The 27,191-nt window shown below is 39.4% G+C and overlaps 1 protein-coding gene across 1 annotated transcript in view; it reads right to left on the bottom strand.

Annotated features, from left to right (window-relative positions):
* Positions 1-27,191, bottom strand: part of Pik3c2g (phosphatidylinositol-4-phosphate 3-kinase catalytic subunit type 2 gamma) — a 361,584-nt gene that overhangs the window by 88,725 nt on the left and 245,668 nt on the right. The window contains exons 24-26 of the mRNA XM_005364544.1: positions 22,581-22,717; positions 21,797-21,966; positions 5,948-6,104 (exon numbers count right to left, since the gene is read on the bottom strand). Of these exons, the coding sequence (XP_005364601.1) occupies positions 5,948-6,104; positions 21,797-21,966; positions 22,581-22,717 (464 nt within the window). The remainder of the gene's footprint in view (positions 1-5,947; positions 6,105-21,796; positions 21,967-22,580; positions 22,718-27,191) is intronic.

The following is a 27,191-nucleotide window of genomic DNA, read 5'->3' as shown; positions in this document are numbered from 1 at the left end:
ATATATATATATATATATATATATATATATATATGAGAGAGAGAGAGAGAAAGAGAAGGCAGAGTCAAGGAGACACCATGTAGATTTGAAGTAGAAAGACGATCTAACGCCAGAAACTTACCCTCGTGGTGATATACAGAATAATAGATATTGGTTAATTTAAGATGTAAGAGCTAACTAGAAATATGCATGAGTCATCATCAGTCAAGCAGTGTTGTATTTAATATATTTTCTGTGTGATTATTTGGATCTGGGTGGCTGGGAATGAAAGAGCTGTCTCTGCTTACAACCTCTTTTAAAGTACCATCTTCCAGTTCTGATTGTGTTTTGTTCATGTCAGATTAGAAGTTCTTTGAGAAGGGAAAGTAGACCTTTACTCAATGTTGAGACTGCTTATGTTGTTTAGCATGGCACTATATATGTAATTGGTATCTAATGAATATCTGATGGATCATGACTACATGGATGGGTGAATAAGTGATTAGAAAAACACTGAGTGTTATTAGGCTTTAAAACTCCACTACTTGCAAATTTAATATTGACTACTAAACATAAAAATCTGCCCCAGAGAAATATTTCCCTTGGCAAGTGGAATCTAGATTAGCTTTTAATCCTATCTCCAGTACCAGGAACTCCAGAGACTTCTGTGAACTAACTGAGGAGGATTCTCTTTTTAACTACTGCAGGATCATCCACTTGCTATGAAAAGACTTCTGTGGAGTCTGAATTTCATTCTCATTTCTCTGAATCACAATAGCTTAGTCAGGACTCTATCAAATACTTTCTATGGGGATATATAGTATACTTACTCTCTCCTCTGCCCATAATCTGTCTGTCTGTCTGTCTGTCTGTCTGTCTGTCTGTCTGTCTATTCATCTCGGTCTAATCATCTATCTATACAAGATGACACATTTAGACTCTGACAAACCAGATGAATCCAACTCTACATCATGTGACTGACTGATGGTAACAAGTCTCTTATCCACACTTTGTTTTTCCCATTCCTTGCAGAGGTTCTTTGAATATGGTAATACCGGAGAATATGGAGGGCTCCGTAGCTCGTCCTATTGAACTATGTCTGTTCACAGGTTTTGTCTGGAGTGCACAGGTGAAGTGGATATCTGTGGCAGTGGGGAAGGAGAGGGCAGCTGTAACAGGTAGGTATGAACAGATGCAAACACTGGATGGATGAGTCATTCATCTTTAAGGCCAGCACTTTTTTTTTCTATTCTACTAAGTCTGCTCTGCTCTATTTTGGTAACTTTGCTCAGGGAAGCAGTGCCTCTTCCCTACCTTCTAGAAAGATTTCCACTGAGAAATATCTGATATAATAATGGGAGTGATAAACATTTGAAACTGGTTGAATGGTCCCTGTGTTCTTTGAGAGTCTTCCATAATAGTTGATATTGATTTTCTTTAATGGGAGAAAAGCTGACGAAATACAGGCTTTTATGCTAGTGAACTCAGCCAGCAACACACTTGGGTTTCCTACAGATGTTGCTTTTAAGCGAGATGGGAATTACATAGATTAAATTTTCCTTGCTTTCCTCATGAGAAAACAAAAGCACTGCAGATATCTGGCAACAAGATGCTTTCTGCCGAGGATGGGTTATTAACTCCACATTGAACCCACTGAACGTCCGTGCCTCGTGATCCTGGATATCCATCATTCACAGAACCCAGCCTCAATGACCTGTGCCAAGCATTTCTCAGCTTGTAACTGGGTCATGGTGTAGTGCACTGAACCGTGCTTCAATATGTCAACAGAAGAGTCAATATGGAGGAAGAAAGTCATATTAAATATGTATGTAGAAAGCAAGTTTTCATGAACTTAAGCTTTGTTTTAATTTTTAAAGGAAGCTTTAGTTAGAGAGTGTGTGGTCCTGAAATAGTCACTGAAGACTTTATCTAAAGAGTCCTGTATGATGCACACTGGAGTAAAGCAGGGGAGCTGGGAAGTATGTGACCAGAAACGGAAAGAACTGCAGTTGTGTGCGGATTTATCTGTGGGATTAAGTAGTCTGCATTGCCTTTGATTCTTATTTCTGTTTCTGTAAGAGTCTAAATCTAAGATTATTACTTAGCACGCATGAGCGAACTCAACTGCTAATGTATCACCCTTATCCTAAAAGTCAAGACAGATTCAACTAAATCTCAGGCAGGTGAGACTCATTATTTATGTGAGAAATTATTTCAAAACAGGATTAAAGCACTATATGTTGAATTTTAAAATGTAGTGTGTGTGTGCGTGTGTGAGGCACATTTGTGGGTGAGTACTCATGGAGGCCAGAAGAGGCACTAGATTCCTCAGAACTGGATTCACAGATCTTGATAAATTGCTGCTGGATGCAGGTGCTGGGAACTGAATGCCTTTGCAAGCACTCTTAACTACTGAGCAATCTCTCCAGCCCCTTTATTTCCTTTGAATTAAATATATTACATTTTTGCTTTTGTGGTTAGAGACAAGATAGCCTTGGAGCTGTAATTTTTCTGCCTCAGCCTTCTGACTACTAGAATTACAGGCGCAAACCACCAAGTGTCAGGAGCCAATTTCCTCCTAAAATCATTGCAGGAACCATCACCCTGGGGAGTCTGCAGAGAACCCACATCCCTAATTGTGTTAAGAATCGTTCTATTGACAGAGCCTACCCCACACCCAAATTGGCTGTTAATGGAGAGCTATCTGTTAGCGGAACCCACCCCACATTCCAAACTATCTAGAGAACTAGGTGTGTCAACTCGTGACTTCCTGGCCTAGGTGACCTGACCGAAGGTAACCTCCTGGACCATGTGACCAACATGAACCACGCGGCAAGAGCCCAGGCTCCTGTGCCCACCCCCCAACTCCTTACCCTATATAAGCTGTACCCCATCTCTAATAAACGGAGGCTTTGACAGGAACCCCAGCTTAGCCTCCTTCTTGTCTCCTAGCTCATATCTTCCAGATAGTGCCTCTCTGGGACCCTGGAATAACTGAACTGCAGGGTGGGTTACAACCCCTAGACTAAGTAGCCCACCCAAAAATGGTTTACAACCAAGCCTGGCCTAACATTTAAGTTATTTAATGATTAATTACCTTGATGAGTATTTTTTTTTTTTTTGGTTTTTCGAGACAGGGTTTCTCTGTGGCTTTGGAGCCTGTCCTGGAACTAGCTCTGTAGACCAGGCTGTTGATGAGTATTTTTAAAGGAATGCAGAAAGTTTAATTAAACAAAGAAAGTCTCAACAAGATGTTCCTCTTCACTGAGATGATCTGCAATCATATTAGCCTATCACGCTTAATTGTCATCCAGCATAATTTAATGTCACTGGAGAAACAGATCAATAAAACTCTGCTTATGGGCTCTTGCTCTGAACATCTGCGTCTGGTTAAGGCAGTCATTGGAAAGGGAACTCCTCCTTTTCTGTAGTTTCTATAGCATCATTATCACTTATAAACACTGGGCACCTGTTATATATGCAAATTTTATCATTACTATTCAACTGAAAAATTTAAGACTCTGGGTTTTATATGTTAGCTTATCATTTACAGTCCCTGACACATAGTAGGTCCTTGAGAGCTCATAGATTCATGATTAAGATCTTTGGAAACTCCAACTAGATCATACCTGAGGTTAATAGGACATTAGAATTGATAGTGCCTGGATATCTATTATATAAATAAAGGCAATTTTGAGGATTTAGTATGCATAAAGTTTTCTCTGTATCATGGAATCAGCTATACAAGCAGTAGAGACTAACATAATTTCGATCTAGAACACAGACCAACAAATAAGAATCACTGGTTGAAGTTGGAAAGTTAACTTGGAGATGATCCTGAGGCCTGGTGTTTAATTCCCAGTAAAGGAAAAAAAAAGACAAACAAACAAAAAATAAAAAACAGAACAGAAGGACACATTAAAGAAATCTGAATTGTGGAAAAGTAACTAGTGAAGTTGAGAAACTGAATCTTCAGCTTTATCCAATAATAATACAAATTTAAATTCTTCACATGTGTGTATGACCCTGTATTGGACAATAACCTTTTAATTGATTGATTGATTGAACTTTGAGTCAGTATTTCATCCGGTCCAAATTATCCTCGAGCTTGCTTTGTGACAGAAGATGACCTTGAACTTCTGGTCCTCCTGCCCCTCCCTCTCTGTTTGGGATTCTGGGATTATGTATGTGTTCCCTCACACCCAACTGTCTGCAGTGCTAGGTCGTCACTTTCCCTACTGAAATTTATCCCTAGCCTGACAGTATTTAAATTAAATTAACCATGATCTCATATTATTGAATTAATTAACTAAACTCTACTATATGGCAGACTATCATTAGTTCTTTATGTTAATTATGAACTAGAGCTATAAAAATTAATCTATGGATATCTTAGAATAATGTCTGGTCCATATGATGCATTCATTACTAGGTCATGTATTTATTAATTCTGTAAGAGCTATTATCATCATTTAATAAGGAAACCATATTTAGGGTTAAGTATAAGTACATCCAAAGAATATAACCATTAAAGTTTCAAGCTCGCATTCAAAATCTCTAAACACTAATTTTGTCTCCTTAATAACTATTCGCAAAATTGAAAGCTCCAAGGCTGTTGTGTTTTACTGACTCCAAATCACACATTGATGGACAAGTGGTATGCTATTCTCCAACAGCAGATTCCCTTGGATATATGCTCTCAAAGAAATCACCACATCTTTCTCCAAAAAATATTTCTATTGGGTTCTTCTTCTCTTTTACTATGTGACTTGATGTGGAAAGGTCATATGTTAATCTGTTGATTTCATTGGTTAATAAAGAAACTGCCTTAGCCCATTTGATATGCCAGCCCTTAGGTGGGTGGAGTAGACAGAACAGAATGCTGGGAAGAAGGGAAGTGAGTTAGTTGCCATGATTCTCCAACCCGAGACACCACGCCTCTCCTCTCTGGGCCAGACGCCATGGACCCAGCTGCAAGGTCAGACATGCTGAATCTTTCCGGGTAAGCCACCACTCATGGTGATACACAGATGATTAGAAATGGGTTAGTCAAGATGTGAGAGTTAGCCAAGAAGAGGCTAGATATAATAGGCCAGGCAGTGATTAAAAGAATACAATTTGTGTGTTGTTATTTCTGGGGCAAAGCTAGCCGTGCGGGACCTGGGCGGGATGTAAAGCAGGCCCACAGCTCCTTCTACAGTGACTATTCCTCATCTCTTTGCAGTGGGCTCTGGTATGAAACATGGAGTTCTCTGTGACCCAGTGAAGATAGGATCACAGCTTAGTAGACCTGATATATGCCACTAAATGCATCAGCCTACAGTCCAATCACTAATTAATCAGTCACACTTTTAGACTTATTTTGCTCTGAATTAAATGCATATGTATGTATCTGTATGTAGTTGTGTGCCTATTGGCATGCAGGTGACTGTTGGCTGCAGAAGAGTGCATCAGATCCCTGGAGCTAGAGGTACAGGCATGTGGGAGCCACCCAATGAGTGTGCTAAGAACTGAACTCGGGTTCTATGCAAGAGAAGTTTGTGATTTTAAATTGCTGTGACATCTCTCCAACCCCAGAGTTTGTATTCTTGACTCTTCATTTCTTAATCTGAATAGTGGTTAAGTGTTCAAAAGCAGATCATCATGAAGTTGACATTATATGTTAATCACATATTTTTGTAGTAGCTTTTTGAAAGGGGACAATGCAATCAAAGATGTTATTTCAAAAATGACTTTCCTTGAACTTCAGTCAACACTACCCAGGAATTCCCCTGAATGCATGCTATGATGGCAGTGTCAGAGATGGCAACCCTGAACTAACATTAAATTGTCAAGAAGCATGTTCTGTTGCTCACTCCTTTCTGTTTTAAAAGCTCTTTGGGGGAAGTCCAAGCCATTAGGAGAAATGGATCACTGGAGGAGACACGAATGAAGCTCGGGACTGTTGTTATTTCTCCAAGGGACTTACCATTTCCAGAAGGCTCAGGATCAGCTGGCTGTGTTTCCTGACAATGTTATAAGCTCTGCAGCAAAGCTCCACAAAGTCTTGAAAATGCTGTGTATTTTTTCCACCCTCAGTAATAAAATACTCCATCTCTGAAGTAAAAATGAAAGGGGCTCGGTCCCTATAAATAAAAAACAATAGCGGTCATGAGGAGAAGACGTGGTTTTTAGGGCTATCGAAGGAAGTTACCACAGTGCATTTCTCTCTCTCTCTCTCTCTCTCTCTCTCTCTCTCTCTCTCTCTCTCTCCAGTGTGGGTCACTGTGGATCAGTGGAAATTTGTTACCAAGAGCATATTTACTGATGCATTTCGAGATGATAAAACAGAACTTAAGTTCGGCATGACAATGCCCTAAAAGCCATCTTCCTTTAATTGGAAGGCAGACTCCTTAGGATGAGAGTTTGGATAAAAGTTAAGATGTTATAATAACAAATTCTTTCAAAAGATAATTTATGAAGCAACAAGAACAACAGATGTAACCAATTTACTGTCATATGCTTCGCAAACAGAAAGTTGTTTTTAAAAAAGATAGCCATAATTCACTTCACCCATGACTCAGTAAGAACACTGAGCATACAGCACATTGCAGACCATGTTCTCACACAAGTCATACTGCCCCCTGTAGTCCACGAGTGGAAAAGCAAGTCACATTTCCTAAACTGTGATCTGAGACATGATTATTCTGAGATGAAGTGTTAGCATCTGTAAGAGAAGCAGGGAGAGGGGCAGAGGTCTCTTTATCTGATGAGGTCTCAGCAGTTATACTAATGAGGAGGATTTTACACCATCTAGTCTTTACAGTCTTTAACAGCCTCTAGAGGGGTCATAGTTGTGGGAAAAGCAGAATGAAATGCGTTTTAAATGTGATTGTCCGGGTTCAAGTAAGGCTGCACCAAGTTACAACGGAAGAAACTGAGAGGGTGTTCAGGGTCTCCTTAGAAAAGAACAGTGTCCTGTGCTGTTATGTTTTAATGAAAACATAGTCGAGCTGGAAATCCCACCGATATGACTTAAGTAGACCTTTCTGAAGTATGAGAACTCAAATGAAAAATTTTGCAAGCACATCTGAGACAGTGAACTCTGGCTCCAGACAAAGCATTTTCTAAAACAGTGTTTGGCTGTGGTTGTTCTAAAGTGTAACTTTAAAGCCTGGTGCTGTGGTTCATACCGTGAATCCCAGTGCTCCAGAGGCTAAAACAGACTATGAGTTTAAGGACAGCCTAGGCAACATGTTTAGTTCTTGGCTAGCCTGGTCTCAGAGGGGAGAGATCCTGTCTCAAAATAGAACAATAAAGTTTTTGTATTTTATTTTTATAATACATGCTGACCTTCAAGAGATCAGAATAACAAAAACTGACACTCGACTTGTTTTGCCTTTCTTCAACCAATAACTTATTCAATAAAATGTATTGAACACCCACACTGAGCAAAACTTCTCAAGTCTCTATTCTAACTTCTTAAACCATGATCAGTAAATTTTGCTATGAGGCACTTTATGGGTCCAAATTTCAGCAAAGTTGGGAGAAGAGATGATGGAAACACAAGATAAAAGCACAGGTTCTAATCTTGAACTTTCTGTGACTTCATTTTCTAGAGTTTAAATTGGATACCAAATACTCAGCTGTTAGACTTTCTAAGAGGCCCAATGTGGGAAACATTTAAGTACCTGGTTCATGGAGAGTGCTGTGCATTTTGAGTTGCTATGGCTGGAGGAGGCTCCATGCACAGAGCCCAGGCTGCATGCCCCAGGATCCACATCTCAAGTGTGGGTTTTGAGCATCACTGCTCTTGCCTTAGATGAGGGAGTTACTGTCTCCATTCCTGGATTTCTTTCTTTACCAACTGGGATGGGGACACTTGATTATTGACATTACTGAGAGGATCACATAGCTTAAATGACAGAAAAGCACTTACTGCCACATAGAAAGCTCTTGGTACACTTTAGATATCGCCGCTGGATATTATTGTAAGTCTTCAAACAGCCAAGAGTGTTTGCAGAGTGGAATCCTGTCACAGCTAAGCCTCCCTCTGTCTTCACACTCAAAAATGCCAACATCTCCTGCTTTTTAGTTTAGGATTTAATTTAATCACTATAAACTGCTTGACTACGTGGGTCCTTACATTGATCTTTTCTTTTGTTAGACATTTGACAGATCTTATACGTTCTTAGTTTTCACTCTCGCTAATTGCGGTGCTTTAAAGACTGAATGTGCCTCTTAGACTCATGATGGACATATGCGTTCCCCAGTTGGTGGTGCTATTTGGGGATGCCATGAGACCTTTAGGAAGTGTAGTCCTGCTGGAGGGAATGCATGCCACGGTTGGACTTTGAGATATTATAGCCTCGCCCCACTTTTTACTCTTTTTCTGCTTTGTATTGATATATGAAAATATGGCCAGCCAGCTTCCTGCTCTGCTAGCGAGCCCTGCCTTTCCCCTTTCCCACTGCAAGAGATCCTGTCCTACAGGAAGCAGGAGTCAAAGCAAACCCTTCTATCCTTGAAGTTGCTTTTGGCCGTAGCACTTCCTCACAGCAAGAGAAAAGTGCCTTATGCTCCGGTGTTTCAGTAGTTTTAAGAATCTTGTCTTAGGGTTTGCTATTGCTGTGAGGAGATACCATGACCACGGCAACTCTTAAACAGAAAATATTTAATTGAGGGGACTCTCTTACAGTTCAGTCTATCGTGGCAGGGAGCATGGTGGCATGCAGGCTGGCGTGGCGCTGGAGCAATAGCCAAGTGTCCCACACCTCGTAGGAAACAGGAAGTTGATTGAGTGTCACACTGGTATCCTGAGCATAGGAAACAGGAAGTTGATTGACACACTGGCCAGTATCCTGAGTGTATAACACCTCAAAGCCTGTTCCCACAGTGACACACTTCTTCCAACAAGGTCATACCCACTCCAAGAAAGCCACACCCCCTAATAATACCAGTCCCTATGGAAGTGGGGGCCAATTACATTCAAACTACCACAAATATCCCAAGGTTCTTTAATCAGGAACAAATCTACAGACTCTTTTTTGCTCTTTTCTGTCTTATACGGTGAATAGAGTTTTGAAAGTAGTTTTAGAAAAGTCTAATATCTTACAAATTCCTGAATATTTCTAGTGTGCCAGATGTACTTTTCTCTTTTAAAGCTGGTAAAACTAACAGCTGGCCAAACTGATCTCTCCTGGAAACTTGTCGTGTCTCTGTCTTCATGAAATGACACCCCTTTCTTCCTCGGCAAGGCAACTGCCATGGTAAATCAGGTGCAGAAAACCCACACAGAATTTCAAGTAGCTGAGCGAAGCATCCACATTAGGGAAAAATGTAAACTAAGAATAATATTGAAGAAACAGATTTCACTGTGTAAATATCACAGATGAAATGTTTAGGGAGCCCAACTAATGAAAGCCTCCCTATTTATATTTTTTTGCTTGTTTTCAATAAACTTTATAAAAATAAGAATTACACTAGAACTCTTCTGCAAATGAAAGAAAGTATTAGCTACAACAAGGGCTCCATCTGGTCCCTGGGTGATACACAAGCTTCTGCTGTGCTGTGCTTTATGAACTGACTCAAAAGTGAACCTAATCCTAGATCACAGACATAGTGACTTGAGGCCTCTCTCTCTGAAGTTTTGTGTTATTGGAAATCCAGGGCATAAATTGTTTTCTAGGTTTGTTGCTATATCAGTGCTTGTCCCAACTATATCTGCTTTTGTTTCTGTCCTCCTACCCTTTCGACTGTTTTTGTTTCCCACACCTTCCTCCTCTTCCTCTCTTTCTTTCTCTCTGTGTGTGTTCTTACCTTCCTTTTCTCCTTCCCACTTACTCTCCCTTTTCTTGTGCTGATTCAGTGATAAATATTAAGATAATTCCCTTGTGATAAATCCTCTCAGTCTGGCAAGGTGGCTCAGTGGATAGAGGCACTTCCCACCAAACCTGGAGATCTGCATTAGATCCCTGATAACCACATGATGGAAGGAGAGAACCCACAACTTGTCCTCTGAGTTCTGCACACACATGTTTACACAAGTTCATACAACATAAATAAAATAACACATTAATGATTTTAAAAGAAATCTTCCTCGATATACCCTATTTCTTGCTGAAAATCTTATGATTTAAAGTAAGTTGAAGTGAAATATGTGGTTCTCAGGAGAGAATGAAGCACTCCTCCTTCCTTTAATGGCCTTCACACCTGAAACAGTATATCTATGGTGCGCTGGTACATATGGAAAATAAAATAAAATATAGTGAATAGCCACATAGCGAATAGCTGGTGATAATTTAACATTTATGTGGGGAAACCGCAGAGTAAGCTCGTTATGATTCTGTCATTCTGTTTCCAAAATTAACTTTGGTATAAACATAGGACTAGCCTTTCTCCTAAACTAGCATTCAGCAAAAATGCTGAGACTATTTTCTAGATTTCCAGCAGATGTAAGGAGTGGCTTGGTGATCTAAAAATGCTGATATTCTTGGAAATGTAAGAATATATTATAAGCACATAGTAATTATTAAGAAGATAAATTTATTCAACACAAGAAATGATAGGTTATTCATATTTGACATTTACTGTTACTTTTGTGTCAGACCCCATGTAACCGTACAACACACATAAATCTGTGTAAAGTTGTTAGTATACTAAGATCACTGTTAGAAGGGTTTACCGGTGGTTGCTCCAATGAGGACTCAGACATTCAGGATCTGTTGCTGCTCATTAGGTGACTTCAACTTAGAGGTTTGTACTCCCAAATATCAGAGCACTACAGTAAACAACCAGTAGGCATTTGTTAGACTCTGTAATAGAATGTGTAAAAACTCCAGGTAAGGTTAAGGAGCTTTCAAAATCATTGTGTTAGGGTCTGGAGATATAGGTTAGCTGATAGACTATTTGCCTGTTAAACACTATGCCTTGAATTCCACTCCCAGTTCTTCATAAATGTGGGCAAGGTGGAGCAAACTGTAGTTTCAGAACTGGAGAGGTGGAGTTGGGAGGACCAGGAATCTGAGATCATCTTGGCTACATAGTAAGTTTGCAACAAGCCTTGTAAAGGTGAGACCTGTCTTATTTCTTCTCCCCACAAAATAACACTGCTATAGAGGCAATTTAAATGCACCAAGTAACAACAATAATGTTATGAAACTATTGCTCTATCTGCAATATGAAGAGATAAGAAGGGTGCCTTTGGAAAGATCAGATGAGCTTTTTGTAGAAAGTTTTGATCTCATACGATAACAGCTTATATTAGAATGGGGTTTGTGGTTTACAGATGCAGAGAACTGGAAAGACATAAAACATGTTCCAAAAGAATAAATAAGATGATGTCATGGCTTGCGACAGGAGGAAACAGTGATGTCAAGTAGGTTCTCCTCCTTGTGTAGCAGGAAGTCTGAAGAGCATTATTCCGAGCGACGGACATTTGTATCCATGTGAGACTTACCAAAGCGGATGACCGAGATTACAACACATGTTTCAGGATGTGAGAGAAAAGATCTAGGCTGGAGGCAAATTCCTGGGAGTCTGACGACCGTCTTTCCTTATGCTACCCAACTATCACATTAGAGTCCCTGACAATGACAGACACAGCACCCAATGATGTCAGAAGTCAAGGAACAACAGGTTTACAACCTTCCTGCGTGCCTCTTGCCTCATAAATTTCAGATATGAACCCAAAGAAGTCAGTGATATGGAAATATCAGTGAATTCAGACAACAGAAGACAAACAAAACAAAATCAGGAAAACCTGTTCTTCCTAGCCAAAGAACGAAAAAGGAAAGTCTAATACAACAGAATATTTTAAAACAAAGTCAACCTTCTCCAGCCAAATATTTTTAGAGGAAATAGGGATTTCAGTTCTACCTGTGCACATAGATGCCACATCTTACCAGGCTGCAAGGTGGCACCCTTACCTCACAGCAGGGTGCTGTTAGCACCACTGAAAGGCTACACATGCTGGTCAGTGAAATAGAGTATACAACACTGAAACAAACTACCCAAATATGGCCAACTGTTTCTTGATGATATGGTGAACACAGTTCAAAGGACAGCAGGTAGCCTTTGGACACAATTGGGATCCAGAGACACACATGTACCTTGATGTAAACCTCTGATATAAAAGGAAAACAAACTAAAAATTAATATAAAACACAACATGTTAAAACTGTCATAAAAATAAGAGAGGTTTTGGGACTGAGGGTCAGACATATCCTTTCTGGAATTAGATGTGTTTGTGACATTGGTGAAAAGCAGTGTCAGAAAATTGCAAAGAAAAATCTAAAATCTGGGAAATGATTCTTGAAAATGATAAGGAGAACAAATAATTAGCATAAAGAATATAAAAGTATTCTCAAATTTCAATAGTTAAAAAATCAAATGCCACAACTAGAAAATACACAAAAGATATAAAAAGAAATTTTATGTTTAAGGATATGAAGACAATCAATAAACACCTGAAAAGATATTCAGCATGCCTTCCCTTCATGCAAACTAAATCTACAATGATATGGCAGAAGACACCTATCAGAATGAGTGAAGAAAGTGACAAGGATGTGGAGAAACTGGATTGCTCAAGCCTTGCTGGTAGAATGTGTGCCCAACGTCCCATTTTGATACACTATTTTCCTTTCTGAAAAACTATTTGTCATCAGCTTATTGAAATCAACAACAATATGCAAACACCCTATAACCCAACATTTACAACCATGAGCATTTGTCTCAGAGAAATGCAGACCTATGTTCATGAATTCCACACTTGAATTGTTCACTGAAGATTTAGTCCTACGAGTTAGAGACCTTCAGGATCCAGATGTCCTTCAACAGATGAATGGCTCCACAGACTGCATCACACTCAGATTGTAGAATGTTATTTGTCAATCAAAAGCACAGTTTGAAAGCACAACATCTTGCATTGATTCTCCAGATAATTATATTGCAGTTAAAAAAAACAACCAAATCCTCAAATAGTACATTGAAGATGATTCCATTTATATAACATTCTTGACATCACAAAACTGTAGAAAGGGACAATAGATGGAAGACTGTCATGGGATAAGGATAAAGTAGGATTGGGAATGAGAGGTAGCCAGGTGCATCCATGAAGGGGCTCCATAAGGGATGTGATGGGCAGAATCATTTGTGTATCTTGACTTTGTCACTTTTGATACCTTATTGTGGTAAATTATAATTCTACAAGATCTTACCATTGGTAAAGAAAAACAGATAATATAATATACAAGACCTCTTTGTCTTGCTTATTATAATTGCATATGAATCTACAACTATTTCAAGAGATGTTGTTAACATCTCAATTGTATTATCTGGGTGTAAATGATAACAGTATCTTGAAAAGTGTAGAGAAACAAGAGAAGAGGGCATCTTGGAGAGGCAAACATTTGATGGCTGATGTGGGATGCCCTTCTTTATGGTGTGAATATATATAATTACCATTGGTTAATAAAGAAGCTGATTTGGACAATAGCCAGGCAGATAAGGCAATGTGGAAAATCCAAGCAGAACGACAGCAGGAAAGAAGGCAGAGTCAGGAAAATGCCAGCAGTCACTGAGGAAGCAAGATGTGAGGTAACAAGCCATGAGCCTTGTAAAATTTTGAATAATAAAAGTGGGTTAATTTAAGTTGTAAGAGCTAGTTAATAGTAAGCCTGAGTCATTGGCTAAACTTTTATAATTAATATAATCCTCTGAGTGTTTATTAGGGAACTGGTGGATGGGAAAGAAACCTCCATTTACAGATGCTTCAGGAGAAAGAAGCCATTCTGGATAGACACTGAGAATGCTTTGCAGAAGGCAGCAAAGGAGGGTTTTCTGAGATGTAGGTGCCTTGAAGAAGGCAGTGGAAGAGCTGACATAGTGGAGACCTTCTGATAAACAAAGAAAAATGAGTAGTGCTGAAGTCAGTACAGGTTTTATTAAATAATAAAGAATAAACCCCAATTGATAACTTTACAAAATGAATATGTATTTACAGGAAACCTTTCGAGGAGTGAAGTTGAGCAGAGCAGCATGAAGACTTGTGGTGCTGGGGCAAAGTTGTTTGAACTTTCCAGACTCAGTTTATCTGAAAAGATTGCTGAGACTCTAATGGTCATCAAAAGAGGAGAGGAAATAGCTCTGAAAAAAACCATTTAGGAAGGCAAAGGTTTCAGTGCTGATGTAAGTAAGTGTGGGAAGTTTACATTCCATGATAAAGCAGGCTCTGCCAGGATAGCTTTTTCTCAGTAAAGTATGGACTATACTTGGTCTTCTAATGAGAGCACTGGCGGTGTGAGCACAAAATGTGTTGTAGAGTGGAAAAGCCAGACAATCTCTGGAATGCAGTACCACTGATAGACAGGAGGAGGCAGTGTGCTGGCTGTGTTGTTTGCTCCATTCTAACAGTGCAGGGCTACTGAGTTCTGAGGTGCTTCACCTCCACCTCCACATGGCTACTCAGAAGACAAATAGGCCTTTTCCCTTTCCTTCTACATCCAACCTCTCATGTGCCTATGTTATATGTGTAAATATCCATTATATTCTATGTGTGTGTGCATGTGCACGCATGTGTCATGCATATGTGTAGATTAGAAAAGGATATTGAGTATTCTACTTTACGTTCTCTATCTTACTCTCTTGACAGAGTGTCTCTCATTGAAAATAAAGGAGGAGGGCAGTTAGGGCCAGAGATTCCTACCAGTGTCCTTCACAGTGCTGGGGTTACACCCACACACATGACCATGCTTAGATTTTTTTTATATGAGTCCTAGGGATTTTATCTCAGGTCTTTGTACTTATAGTGAACTTTCTTACTCAAATAACCATCTCCAAAATTTACTAACCCTTTATCTATCTATCTATCTATCTATCTATCTATCTATCTATCTATCTATCTATCCACCTACCTATCTCTATCTATCTATCTATCTATCTATCTATCTATCTATCTATCTATCTATCTATCTATCTATCTATCTATCTATCTATCTATCTATGTGTGCGTGCGCATGCACATGCTCTCACAGGAGTGTATTCCATCCCAGGGATCAAGCTCAGGTTATCAGCGTTGGTGGGAAAACTGTCTTTACCTTACCGAGCTGTATCTGCAGCCCACCGATCTTTATAACCAAATTAGGCAGCAATTCTGTAACTTTATAAGCTACTACCATTGAGAACAACTGGTAACAAATATGTAGGATCTCTGCCTTCTTTTCTCCAAGTGTCTTACCAGATGCTACTAAGATGCCATGTTTCAATGATGCATTTGTGCCTTGAACTGAAATATAGATTCAGCCATAAGGTGTACCTGGTTTAAAAGGCTTCCCCTTTAAAGAATGCAAACATGAATTATTTAAGGCACAATAATTCCAGAAACATCTTTCTCAAATGTAAGTCATATAATCTAGATAATATCACAGGCTTCCTCTCAATAGCCTGGGGGGGGGGTCTATGGTCATACTAAAATCTGTAGAATAGACATGAGTAAGTCACTCATCCTAGGATTTGTTATTTCCACCTGTTTAATATTTTTATGGTAAAAGTGAAAAACGGTGTAGAGATCTGCTTGCTAAGCACTAAAAAAGAATATGCTTATATCAAAGATAGCAACCCTGGTTACTTCCAGACGTAGCCTTAGGTTTGGCATCCTTCCCTGTTTTAACATCTTATAAGGCATTTTATTATATGTTTTAAATGTATGAATTATATACATATCAAAACTGTAAATATGGGATAAGTGTAACATAGGGCACTAACTAAGGAAACTACACCTGTCCCAAGCAGGGGAGAAGAAGCTGTGTTGAGGTTGGGGAGAAACGGAAGCTTCATGACAACATCCAGGGGTTCTGATACAGTTGACTGGCCCCCTTGCACACATTGGAACAACCAAAACTATTCTCTGCCTTCACTTGCAAAAACAGAAAATAACAGCATTTCTGTCTCGATTCTGGAAACTATCACATGTCAAGTATGCATGAGGCTTTCAAGTTATTTTTGACTATTCTCACAGAATATGAGCTCACACTCCATGGTGCAGCCCCCAATACACAACACATGCTTTGTGCCTGTATCAAAGCCACAGCAAACCGGGAAGAGAGCTACAGGCTTCAATACCAGTGATGGAGATGGGGGATGCAGAGTGGAATGGAAACACCAGCGCCTGACATGGACTTTGGACCATAAAATGTGTCTGCTGGAATCTATGGGCACCACAGTATCACTTCCTTCAGTGGGGAGACTGATAGGAGCCAGTAAACGGAAGCACAGAGACACTAGTGTGAAATATTTGAGTGTCTGAATGATGTACTTGGTACATGAACTGAAATTCAGAACCTGGTAATGAGACACACTTCAATACTATTATCAAGATTATTTTTATTACTTTTGTCAAATTGAAATATTTGGGTTGTGAAGTAACACATTCCATCACTAAGATGTGCTGTTTTCAAGATGTCTGTAAGCTATGCACTCCCCTAATCACAAATGGCATCGTTAGCACAGGCACAAATGGCTGAGGTGCACTGGGGATGCTTAAGCTTACCTTTTCCTTGATATCACAAATGCCCTACAATTCAGAAAGCACATTTTGCTGCCCAGCAGTAAGGACACAAGTCTCTTATCTAATATCCATGAGTTAATTGGGAAGGCAAATCTGGAGTCTCCATTGAGTAGGAGAGAACCTTGTGTAATTAGGTAGCTTGGGAAACCACACACTAGCAATATAACCACAGTGTCAATGTGAGCATGCTTTTACAGAATGAACACTGAACCCCCATGAGATCTCCATGCTCTCAGCAATTATCAGCTGAGTTGAGTTTCACCGGTAATTTCTTAAATGCAAAACATTTTCCCTCTTGTTCAGACCCTTGTGCAAGCATCACATGTCTTTAGTGCTCGTCAAGCCCCTGATTGTTAACTATTTAGTAACTTTACATAGTGAGTCAGAAGGTCTCTGGAAACTCAGGTACATCCTGTCTCCTTTTAGAAGAAGATAGATAAAAGACAACAACAATTTTAGAACAGTTAAGTCTTCTCTATATTTCGATGAACTGCAATTGTACTGAGCCAGGATTTAACGATGGCTAGAAGGCTGATGGGATCCTCAAAATTAGTGGGCTTTTCCTTTGAATCATAGATGAGGGAAGTGCATAGCTATGATTTCCATAGAATTCTGATACTTGCTTGGGACAGACTTAGTCTGGATATGAAAACAAGTTCATCAGTGCTCTAATGTGTGGGTGTAAGTCATGCTTGTAGCATGACACTGGAAGTAAAAGGGTTTAAAAGCAGGTCAAAGATGAACTCAAGTTATTCCTGAAATCATTTGTATCTCATGTAGTTGTGGTCTACAAGAAATAGACTTAGTATTTCTTACGAAGCTCAGAACTGAGTTGTTCACCCAGTATAAGATGTATGGCATTTTCCCCTCCCTTCCTCCCTCCGTCCCTCCGTCCCTCCGTCCCTCCGTCCCTCCGTCCCTCCGTCCCTCCCTCCCTCCCTCCCTCCCTCCCTCCCTCCCTCCCTCCCATTATTCCTTCTCCCTCCCTCCCTCTTTCCCTTTCTTCCTCCCTCCCTCCCTTCTCTCCCTTCCTCCTTTCCCTCCCTTCCCCCTCTTCTTTCCTTACTTTTTCTATCCCTCTCTTCCCTCCCATCTTCCTTCTTTCCTTTCTTCCTCTCTTCCTTCCTTCTTTACCTCTTCTCTTCATCATTTCCTTCCTCCTCACTTTCCTCTGCTGGGAATTGTATGCATGCTATACTCCCTATTCTGTTCTACCACGTGGTACTTACTATTCTACCACAGAGCTACAGCCACAGCTCAGCTGAAGTTCCTATGCTATGCTTACTCTAGAGGCATATTTATGGACTTCCCTGAAAGAGTAGATTTAGAATCAAGGCTAGTAGGGCTGACAGAGAGAAGCACATTGCTCCTGAGACAAGTTAAGGGGACAGCAGAGGTGACAGGTGAGGCTCATGGAGGGCAGGAAGGCAGGGTAGTCAGGGTTTAACTTGCGCTCTCTTCCATCTCTTTTCTTTTCTCAGCCATCTCATTTTTACAGCTGAAAACCTATGGAATTTTCTAATTGAAGAGAATTAGTTTGTGAGTTTATGACTTTTGCCAATTTCCATGGAATAAATATCCTTATTATTGCTGATTTCTAGCCAGGAATGAGCTGTCATCCGGGATGTTGTTGAGGAGTACACTACAGGGAATGGGCTCTGGCAAGCCCTCATGACATGGGCCAGGTCCATCTCACCTCTGCTTGTGTCCAAAATTACCCCATAGGTTAGGGGTGGCTTGCTGGAATACATACCACCCTCTGATATATAATCATTTAATCTTTAAAAGAAAGTTCAAAATATAGATGAGAAAACTGAAGCACACAAATGAGATTGACTGAAGATCATATGTAAAGTATGTGATCGCACTAGGATAAAACACACAAATTCTCTCTCTCTCTATCACACACACACACACACACACACACACACACACACACACACACACACACACACAAATACATACAGCTTATCCTCAGAGCCTCCGAGTAGCTGATCTTAACCAGTGTTCATATAACCTCTTAAATTATTTTATTACATGGGTTTTTTTTATGTAGTTACTTATTTTTAACACAGAGACACCAGCTTCCTACAAAGTTCCTACCATGGGAATGAATGGTCAGTGACACAAGCAAGGCCTTTCTGGAGTATGAAAAGTAGATTGCTAAACACACAGAAATGACAGACATGAAAACAATGTACAGTGATGAATACTAACCGTTTTTATTGAATAAAACAGGGGATAACATTTTTTTTGTGGAAAAAATAACTAAAATTACTTAGAAAAAAAGCTACAAGAAGACTTAATCTTTTGTTGCCCCTTTAGTGCCTCATGTGGACAGGTAAGGGGCCCTAAAATCTGCTGCTCTAAGCTCACTTCTACTGCCCTTTCAACATCCCATGCAGTCGATGAACCATAGTGAATTAAAAATAAAACCTCATAGATACTCAGTATTCTGAGAATAAATGCTGACTGGGTGCTCAGCCCTAAAGGAGACGCTTTGGAAGCCTCAGAGAAGGTTACTGAAGAGTGAGCTGAGAGGATGTAAGAGGTGGGAAGTACAAGGAAAGCTATCTTCATGGCAGAACACGGCATTCACAGTAGGATCTTGCAGTAGTTACATTTGGCTGCACTAGACCTGTGTCTTAGACTTAGTGCCTGTCAGAAGTCATCACGAGTGGGGCCCTACTGCTCTATTCTAATTTGCTTTTCTGTTGCTGTGATAAACACTATGCCCAAAAGCTACTTAGACAGGACAGAGTTTACTTTAGTTTAAAATTCTAGGCCATAATTGATTAAAAAACCACAAAAGACGTCTAGTCTGCTCACTAGCTCCCTCCAACTCATGTTTAGAAAATACACACACACACACACACACACACACACACACACACACACACACACAGTCACTCACACAGGCACACAAACAACAAACCATCAAACAAAAACCAGGACCACCTGTTCAGTTTGGCACCATCCACAATACGTTGGGCCTTCCTTTACCAATTAGCAACCAAGAAAATGTCTCATAGACAAGTCACAGGCCATTATGATGGAGGCATTTCCTCAGCTGATGTTCCTCTCTCTCAAGTGACTTTAGTTCGTTTCACATTGAAAACAAAAACTAACCAGGGTACCTTCCACGGAGAACTATTGTCAACTGATGGATTGTAGAAAAGGGATAGCCGTTGCCTTCAGTGCTGTACCAGATACTGAGCAAATGAGGTTTCAGTAAATAGGTCCAAGTCTGTGGCCATACAGAGAGAGTATCCAGTTAAGATTAATGGGTTGCAAAACAAAACAAAAAGGCACGAATGTGGGTGGGTAAGGGACCTATAGGGAGGTCTGGGCAGGAATGACAGGAGTGGAAGGAATAAAACAGAAAGAGAGAGAGAGAGACAGAGACAGAGACACAGAGAGAGACAGACAGAGAGAGAGAGAGAGACAGAGACAGAGACACACACACACACAGAGAGGGAGAGAGAGAGAGAGAGAGAGAGAGAGAGAGAGAGAGAGAGAGAACCAAATGGATTATATTCATGCTTGAGATTATCAAATAGCAATTTTAATCAATAAAAATATGGATAAAAGACAGACAATGATTTGGTGTAAGATTAGCATTGAAAAGTAAAAGTGCATATATACTGGCAATATAACAATAAATAAGATTTTTGAAGAGAAGTAGGTTAGAAGAGGAATTGTGGTTACAAATGAAGTTCTTCATAATTTATCCTGCTTTATAAAAAAAGTTACCAATAATAATTTATCACATTCAAGTCTGAGTTTGTTACTATAGTCTATCTTACATCACAAAGAAGTTTCTTTATAGTAATTATTACCAGAGAACTGAGTGAAAATTTGATTGTGGGTCCATGATTTCATAATCATTTTTATTTATGATTTTGTTAGAGAAAATTGAGAAACAAAGATTATAATTAAGCAATACTTCAAAGGAAAATCCATTTGGCTTTAAAAAGCTAGGAGATTCCTCGTTATTTCCATTGCAGTAATTGGGCAAATAGTCCCCAAATCCTTAAGCAATGCCGGGGCTCTGATGCCCTTTGATTTATTCTGCTAGTGTCAATCCTTCTTAATCTCACAATTACAGCAATGAGAAGGGAGCACTTGTTTATGGACAGGATATGAAATCCTTCACAGTGGTCACTGAGATGTGTTTGTTCTCTCAGAAGTCAGAAAACTCACAGCAGCTGAGGGTCAGCTTTGGCACAGGGCTGAGAATTCTGTTTCCAGAAATCTCAGGTCCGGGGAATATTCTATTTTCTTTGTCTCCCGTGATGCATCTCCACAGGCTGCTCATTGACACTATGCTCTGTCTTCTCCTCTGAAAAGTTTCTTTAAAGCAGCATGCCTGGCCCAGCCCCTTTCATCCCAGTTACTTGCTTTGTGTTCCCCATGAGGAGTTCTTATTTCCTTCCATCATGTTATTATTTATTAGTTTAATGCTGCTTTTGGTTACTTTTCTCATTACCTTGACAAAATATGTGGGAGTGTTTCTTTTAAGATATAGTAGGAAGGAACACAGTTCATCACAGAGGCTCAAAAATGGTGGCTAGGGTGTAAGGTTGTGCTATATCCTTCTAGAGTCGGGAGTAGAGAGCAGACAGGACACCATGGAGAGGGACCAGAAAACCTTAAGCTACCCCCTCCTGAAGTGACACCCTTAATTTAGTCAGGCTCTACCTCCCGAAGTACCCAGAACCTTCTAAGTCAGGGCCATCAGCGGTAGATACAAAGATAAGGATGCATGAGCCCATGTGAGACACTTTGCCTTCCAATCACAACAGGGTTTGTACCGTTTTTATTCATTTAATCATAGTACCCTGAGTCCTCACTAAATATCTGAGGGGTGTTTCAAGGCTAAGTCAGCTTGGAGAGCTAGTTAATTGTACTATGCTAAAATCCTGGTGATTAACCCCTACAATATACCAGATGGATCAGGACTATCAACTCATGTATAATTTCCCATCTAAAGTTTGTAAGAAAATAAAAAAACAAATAATTGAAACAATTACTTGGAATAGATATAGTAACCCACGGAAGAAGACCATTATAGTTTCTTAACATCTTGAAGAAACTCTCTTTCGTTAATAATTTACTGAAAAAATTCCTTCCTTCCATCTTCTTAGACTTATAATCATATTTATATTACCCTGGGGGTTTTGTAAAAGTTACTTGATGGGCTCCTCTGCCATTATACACTATATATTATTTAGACCATTGCTTAATTATTGCAATAAGTGCTTGTGAACTGACCTTTTTATACCGCCAAATGTTTGTGCATGACCCAAGAATTTTCCAAAGTCAATATGAAACATGTGGCCTGACTTTGTCAGCATGATATTGTCATTATGTCGGTCACAGACTCCCAAGATGAACGTTACCACACACCAGCCAGCACAAGAGTAAAAAAAGTTTCTCAAGGCCTGTCAGTTGAAAAACAATGACACAGAATGACAATAGTAAAGAGAAAAAAATCTGTAAATCATCTACCATCTATTTCTAGTATAGATCACCTGTGTATAGATAGACCTATTACATATCATTATTTCTATTTCCTATTATCCAATATATTTATATGTTATCTATGTATCTGTCTATTTATCAATCACATATCTATAATCTATGTCTATCATTTATCTTACATTCTACAAGTCATTTAACAATGGTAGATGAAAAGTCAGGGCATAACAGAAAATATTTAACATAGGGTTTATTTATAATTGGAGATTTTGTGCAAATAGGTAGAAGCTACTGGAAGGTTTTAGTTTCAGAAGTCATCATCTACAGAACATGATATCTGAGTGAAGAGATTCTTTATGCATAGCCAGCAGCTTCACCCAGAAGGAAAACAAAAGGCAGATAGACTTTCATCTAGTTAGTATGCCAGTAAAATTGGGTCTTACTCACATAGCTGATAAGTGAGTAAATTAGAACTCAAGGTGGATTTAATTTACTTTCCCATAAATCACAATATCAATGGACCAAGGCATATTCTGATTTAAGTACATTACTTAAAATTAGTTCCAGAAGAACAAACCTTTTCATAATCTTCCTTTAAGTGGTTGTGCTGACTGAACCACTTCTTGATGGTGTTTTCTTTCAGTGGTCCTATGAGCCCAGAGTGGAGATGGATCTTGGCAAGCGTTATGGCATCTGGCACCATCTCTATCAATCCTGGATGATAACGGAGAGAGATTAAGGATGCTAACCTTGCTTCCCAGGATGAAGCACACTTAGACCATGGACCTCCAAGTGGGTGGCAACAGTGTTTGTCAGCACTGTTTGGACTTCTTCCTTCCTCTCAAACCATCTTTGTAAAAGCCTTGTCTAGGTGGCTCCTGCTCACTCTTCCTAGCTCTCATCAATCTGAATATGTTAGGTTTCTATATATGTTAGAAGCAGTTTAATGATTTTCTTCTAAAGCTGTGGTAGAGAGATGGTATCATGGAAGCCCATGGTCACTAGAAGAGAAGACTGACTGTCACATGTTGTAGAAGGAGCTGCGGGCTGCATTCCTGCCACCTGGCTCCTGGCTGCCTGGCTAGCTTATGCCCCAAAATAATTACATGGGAACTGTATTCTTTTAAACACTGCTGGGCCCATTAGAAGCATTATTCAAATAGTTCTAGCCTCTTATTGGCTAATTCTCACATCTTGCCTAACCCATATTTAGTAATCTGTGTAGCACCAGTCTTACTGGGAAAGATTCAGCATGTCTGACCTGGCGGCTTGCTTCATCGCATTTGCCCCAGAAAGGAGTGGCATGGCATCTGCCTGGATAGGAGATGCATGGCAACTGCCTAACTTCCCTTCTTCCCAGAATTATGTTCTGTTTACTCCACCCACCTATGTTCTAACCTATCAGGCCAAGCAGTGTCTTTATTAATTAACCAATGGAATCAACAGATTGATATGACACTCCCACATCAACATGTCAGGGGTGGGGGCAGGGGTGATGAAATTTTACAAGAGGACATTCACATTTAAATAGCAAATCTGTTTCTGTCTCCCATGAACAAAATATAATTCCCTCAATAAACATGTCAAATATATGATAAAATATCTGTTCAGAGTGCTGAAGAAAAGGTTCCTTGGTAAAGTGTTTGCTAAAAAGGGTGAGAACTGGAGTTCAGATACCCAGTATTTCTGTAAATGTCAGGAGGGCATGGTGGTATGCCAATAAATTCCAGCCTTCAGGAAAGGGCATAGTCAGTAGCCAGACTCCCAAGTATGAAAGCTCTGAATTAAGCAAGAGACTCCCTCTTTTTTTACTTCTCTACCTCCACTTTCTAACTTAAGAGGTTCGGTTAGTGCCTGTATATATGCATGGATGTGGAGTCATCCATCGGAACATGGGAATCCTACCAGTGGCCACATCCTCAAATACAATGATTCATCATCCCCCCCTCAGACATGATCAACTGTCATTACAGGGTAGGGCCTGAATATCATATGATCCATTTGTGCTTGAGTTTTAGCTGGCTTGATGTTGTGCGGGTCCTTTCTGTGAAAGTAATGATCTTCATTCATTAGTCCAATGCCTGCCTTCACCACATCTTCTGCATGATCCAGAAAAGAGGGGCACTCTGTTTGGATTATGCCTCGAATAAACATTGCTTGTAGGAACACCCTGTTTACAAACTACTCAAGTATATGAGTACAGTAGCCATGTTAGGTCCAAAGATAGGAAGAAATGGGGGGGAGTTAGAGGAAGAAAGAAGGAGTGCATAAAAATCATATTTCATGTAAAAATTCTCAATAATTTTTATAAAAGACTATTTCTCAATATATAGAATGGAGAGTGAAGATGAAGATATTCCACTTCAACTTTTATCTTTTACATGTATGTGTATACACATGAATATGCTCCCATATGCAAAAACATGGATGCACACATTACTACTACTACTACTACTACTACTACTACTACTACTACTACTACTACACACACACACAAACACACAACTTTAAAAATAAAATTCTGTTTAAACTAATAGAAGCACCTCTGTTATGGGTTAAATTTCTAAGGGTGAACAGAGAAGCCATAGGGAGAGCCACATGCTCCTTTCCTGTCGGACAGCATTAAGGAGAAACAGGAATAATGATTTCCTTTAAAATGGAGTATGTATTGATTGAACTTAAGTAGGACCATGGCCACTCATCCATCAAGGCTTTTCACTGTGCTCCTAAACTCGTTATACTGTACAGGCTAAAAACCAGAGGTCTTGAAAATATTTACATATTAGCAAACTTTGGGAAATAATGAAAACAGTACGAATAGTATTTCAACCTCTCCCGAGATGAGCATCTTCCAATAATTCTCTAGGAAGTGCTTTATAAATATACTCACTGGAATAAATTGAAATCTAGACTTTCTTATGTTTACAATCCTCACAGTAGTTAAGAGTTGCACAATCAAATACTCAGAGGATGACGGGCACAAGAAAAATTCTATGACCACATAGAGGGCCATAAAACTGAATGCTTTTTGAACAATAGGTATCCAATAAGCCTAGAATCTAATGAAAACATAACCTTGTCTTCTGAAAATGGCATTCATTTTACTCTCTATTTGTGTGGAAAAAGTGTTCTGTCAGCATAATTCCCTCTATAAATCTTCCGTCAAGAAGAGTGTTGGTACATGGAGAGGGAGATAACGTCTTCTGCCGTTTGCCTCTTTGGAAAAGGCTACCATTGTTTCTTTGGAAACTCCTGATTAACTGTGAAAGATTTCACCTGGGTGGAATGCTGTGGCAACAAACAGACGGGAGTAGATGGAACTGAAGAATTCCTCTGGAACCCAGTATTTACTCAATTTCTAAAGTGTAGGTGATCTAAGGGAGATCAGAAGCACCATCTGGCTAAACTGGTTTCATTTTTACTTCCCTAGCAGATTAGGACATGGAAGACTTAGGTTCCTTCTATGAGACCAGGAAGAGTGGAAAGCAAGAGATAGAAAGCAGCAATGATCAGAGGCTGTGTGTAAGAAATTAGGAAAGGCTTGGAGCAGGGCTTCTACTGTTGGAACAAAAGTAAGCTTGTCTATGATTTGTAGTGGTTCCTGGGTCAGTTGAGAGAGGATTCTACATTTAACAGCTAACCTCTCAAGACATACTGGCTAGGGCCCCAAGGCTTCTGCCAGGGCCTTAAGAAGAGATGACATTCATAGTGATGGCATCTTTGCAACAATAGGTTTAAGTAGTAGAATCTCTTGGAATAAAAATAAAATAACCATATGATTTAAGATTTTTCTCCAGAGTAAGTGAATGAAGCTATACAACAGTTAAAGCAAATGTGGTATATACACAATGGAGCTTTATGTAGTCATAAAAAACAATGAATTGATGTTGCGTGCTGGAAAATGGATTCAATGAAAGATCACTATATTATAGGAAGTAAAAAAATACTAGGATCAGAATGACAAATACTATATTTTCTTCCATTTGTTGACCTTTTTATAGCTACATTAAACTGCATACATATGTATACATACACACATGTGTATATATATATATATATATATATATATATATATATATATATATATATATATGACATGAAAGGAAAGTGGAGGCTTCAGGATGGAAGGAGACCATCATAAAGGGGAAAAGAGTAGAAGGAGAAAGGAAGGGTATGAGGGTGAATATAATCAAAATACATAATGTGCTTTAAGAAATACTCATTATTGAACCCTACAGTATAAAGGATAAACATGGGCCATTAAAAAGGTTTTAAAAAGAAAAAAAATACTCAGAAGTAGTATAACTATGTAGGAAATCCCATGACTTTGTTGCTATGGGATAATGCTTTTTTACACTATAAAGAGTTGTCACAGTGTGTGGGTGCACCCCTCGCGGTCCTGAGTTCCTTGCCCGTGCTCTCTCCTTCTGCTCCTGATTTGGACCTTGGGATTTTAGTCGGTGCTCCAATGTGGATCTCTCTCTCTGTCTCCTTTCATTGCCTGATGAAGGTTAATATCCAGGAGGATGACTATATGTTTTTCTTTGGGTTCATCTTCTTATTTAGCTTCTCTAGGATCATGAATTATAGGCTCAATGTCCTTTATTTATTGCTAGAAACCAATTATGAGTGAGTACATCCCATGCTCCTCTTTTTGGGTCTGGCTTATCTCACTTAGGATAGTGTTTTCTATTTCCATCCATTTGCATGCAAAATTCAAGACATCATTTTTTTTACTGCTGAGTAGTATTCTAATATATATATATACATATATATATTATATATATATACATATACATATAATAATATATTATATATATAATATATATTATTATATATATATACATATATATATATATATATATATCCCATTCTTTCTTTATCCATTCTTCCACTGAAGGGCATCTAAGTTGTTTCCAGGTTCTGGCTATTACAAGCAATGCTGCTATGAACATAGTTGAGCATATACTTTTGTTGTATGATAAGGCATCTCTTGGATATATTCCCAAGAGTGGTATTGCTGGGTCCAGGGGTAGGTTGATCCCGAATTTCCTGAGCAAGGAACTCAGGACCGCGAGGGGTGCACCCACACACTGAGACAATGGGGATGTTCTATTGGGAACTCACCAAGGCCAGCTGGACTAGGTCTGAAAAAGCCTGGGATAAAACCGGACTCACTGAACACAGT

This window comes from Microtus ochrogaster (genome assembly GCF_000317375.1).
Source record: "Microtus ochrogaster isolate Prairie Vole_2 chromosome 14 unlocalized genomic scaffold, MicOch1.0 chr14_random_2, whole genome shotgun sequence".
NCBI lineage: Eukaryota > Metazoa > Chordata > Mammalia > Rodentia > Cricetidae > Microtus > Microtus ochrogaster.
This window is presented reverse-complemented; position numbering and strand designations above follow the sequence as displayed.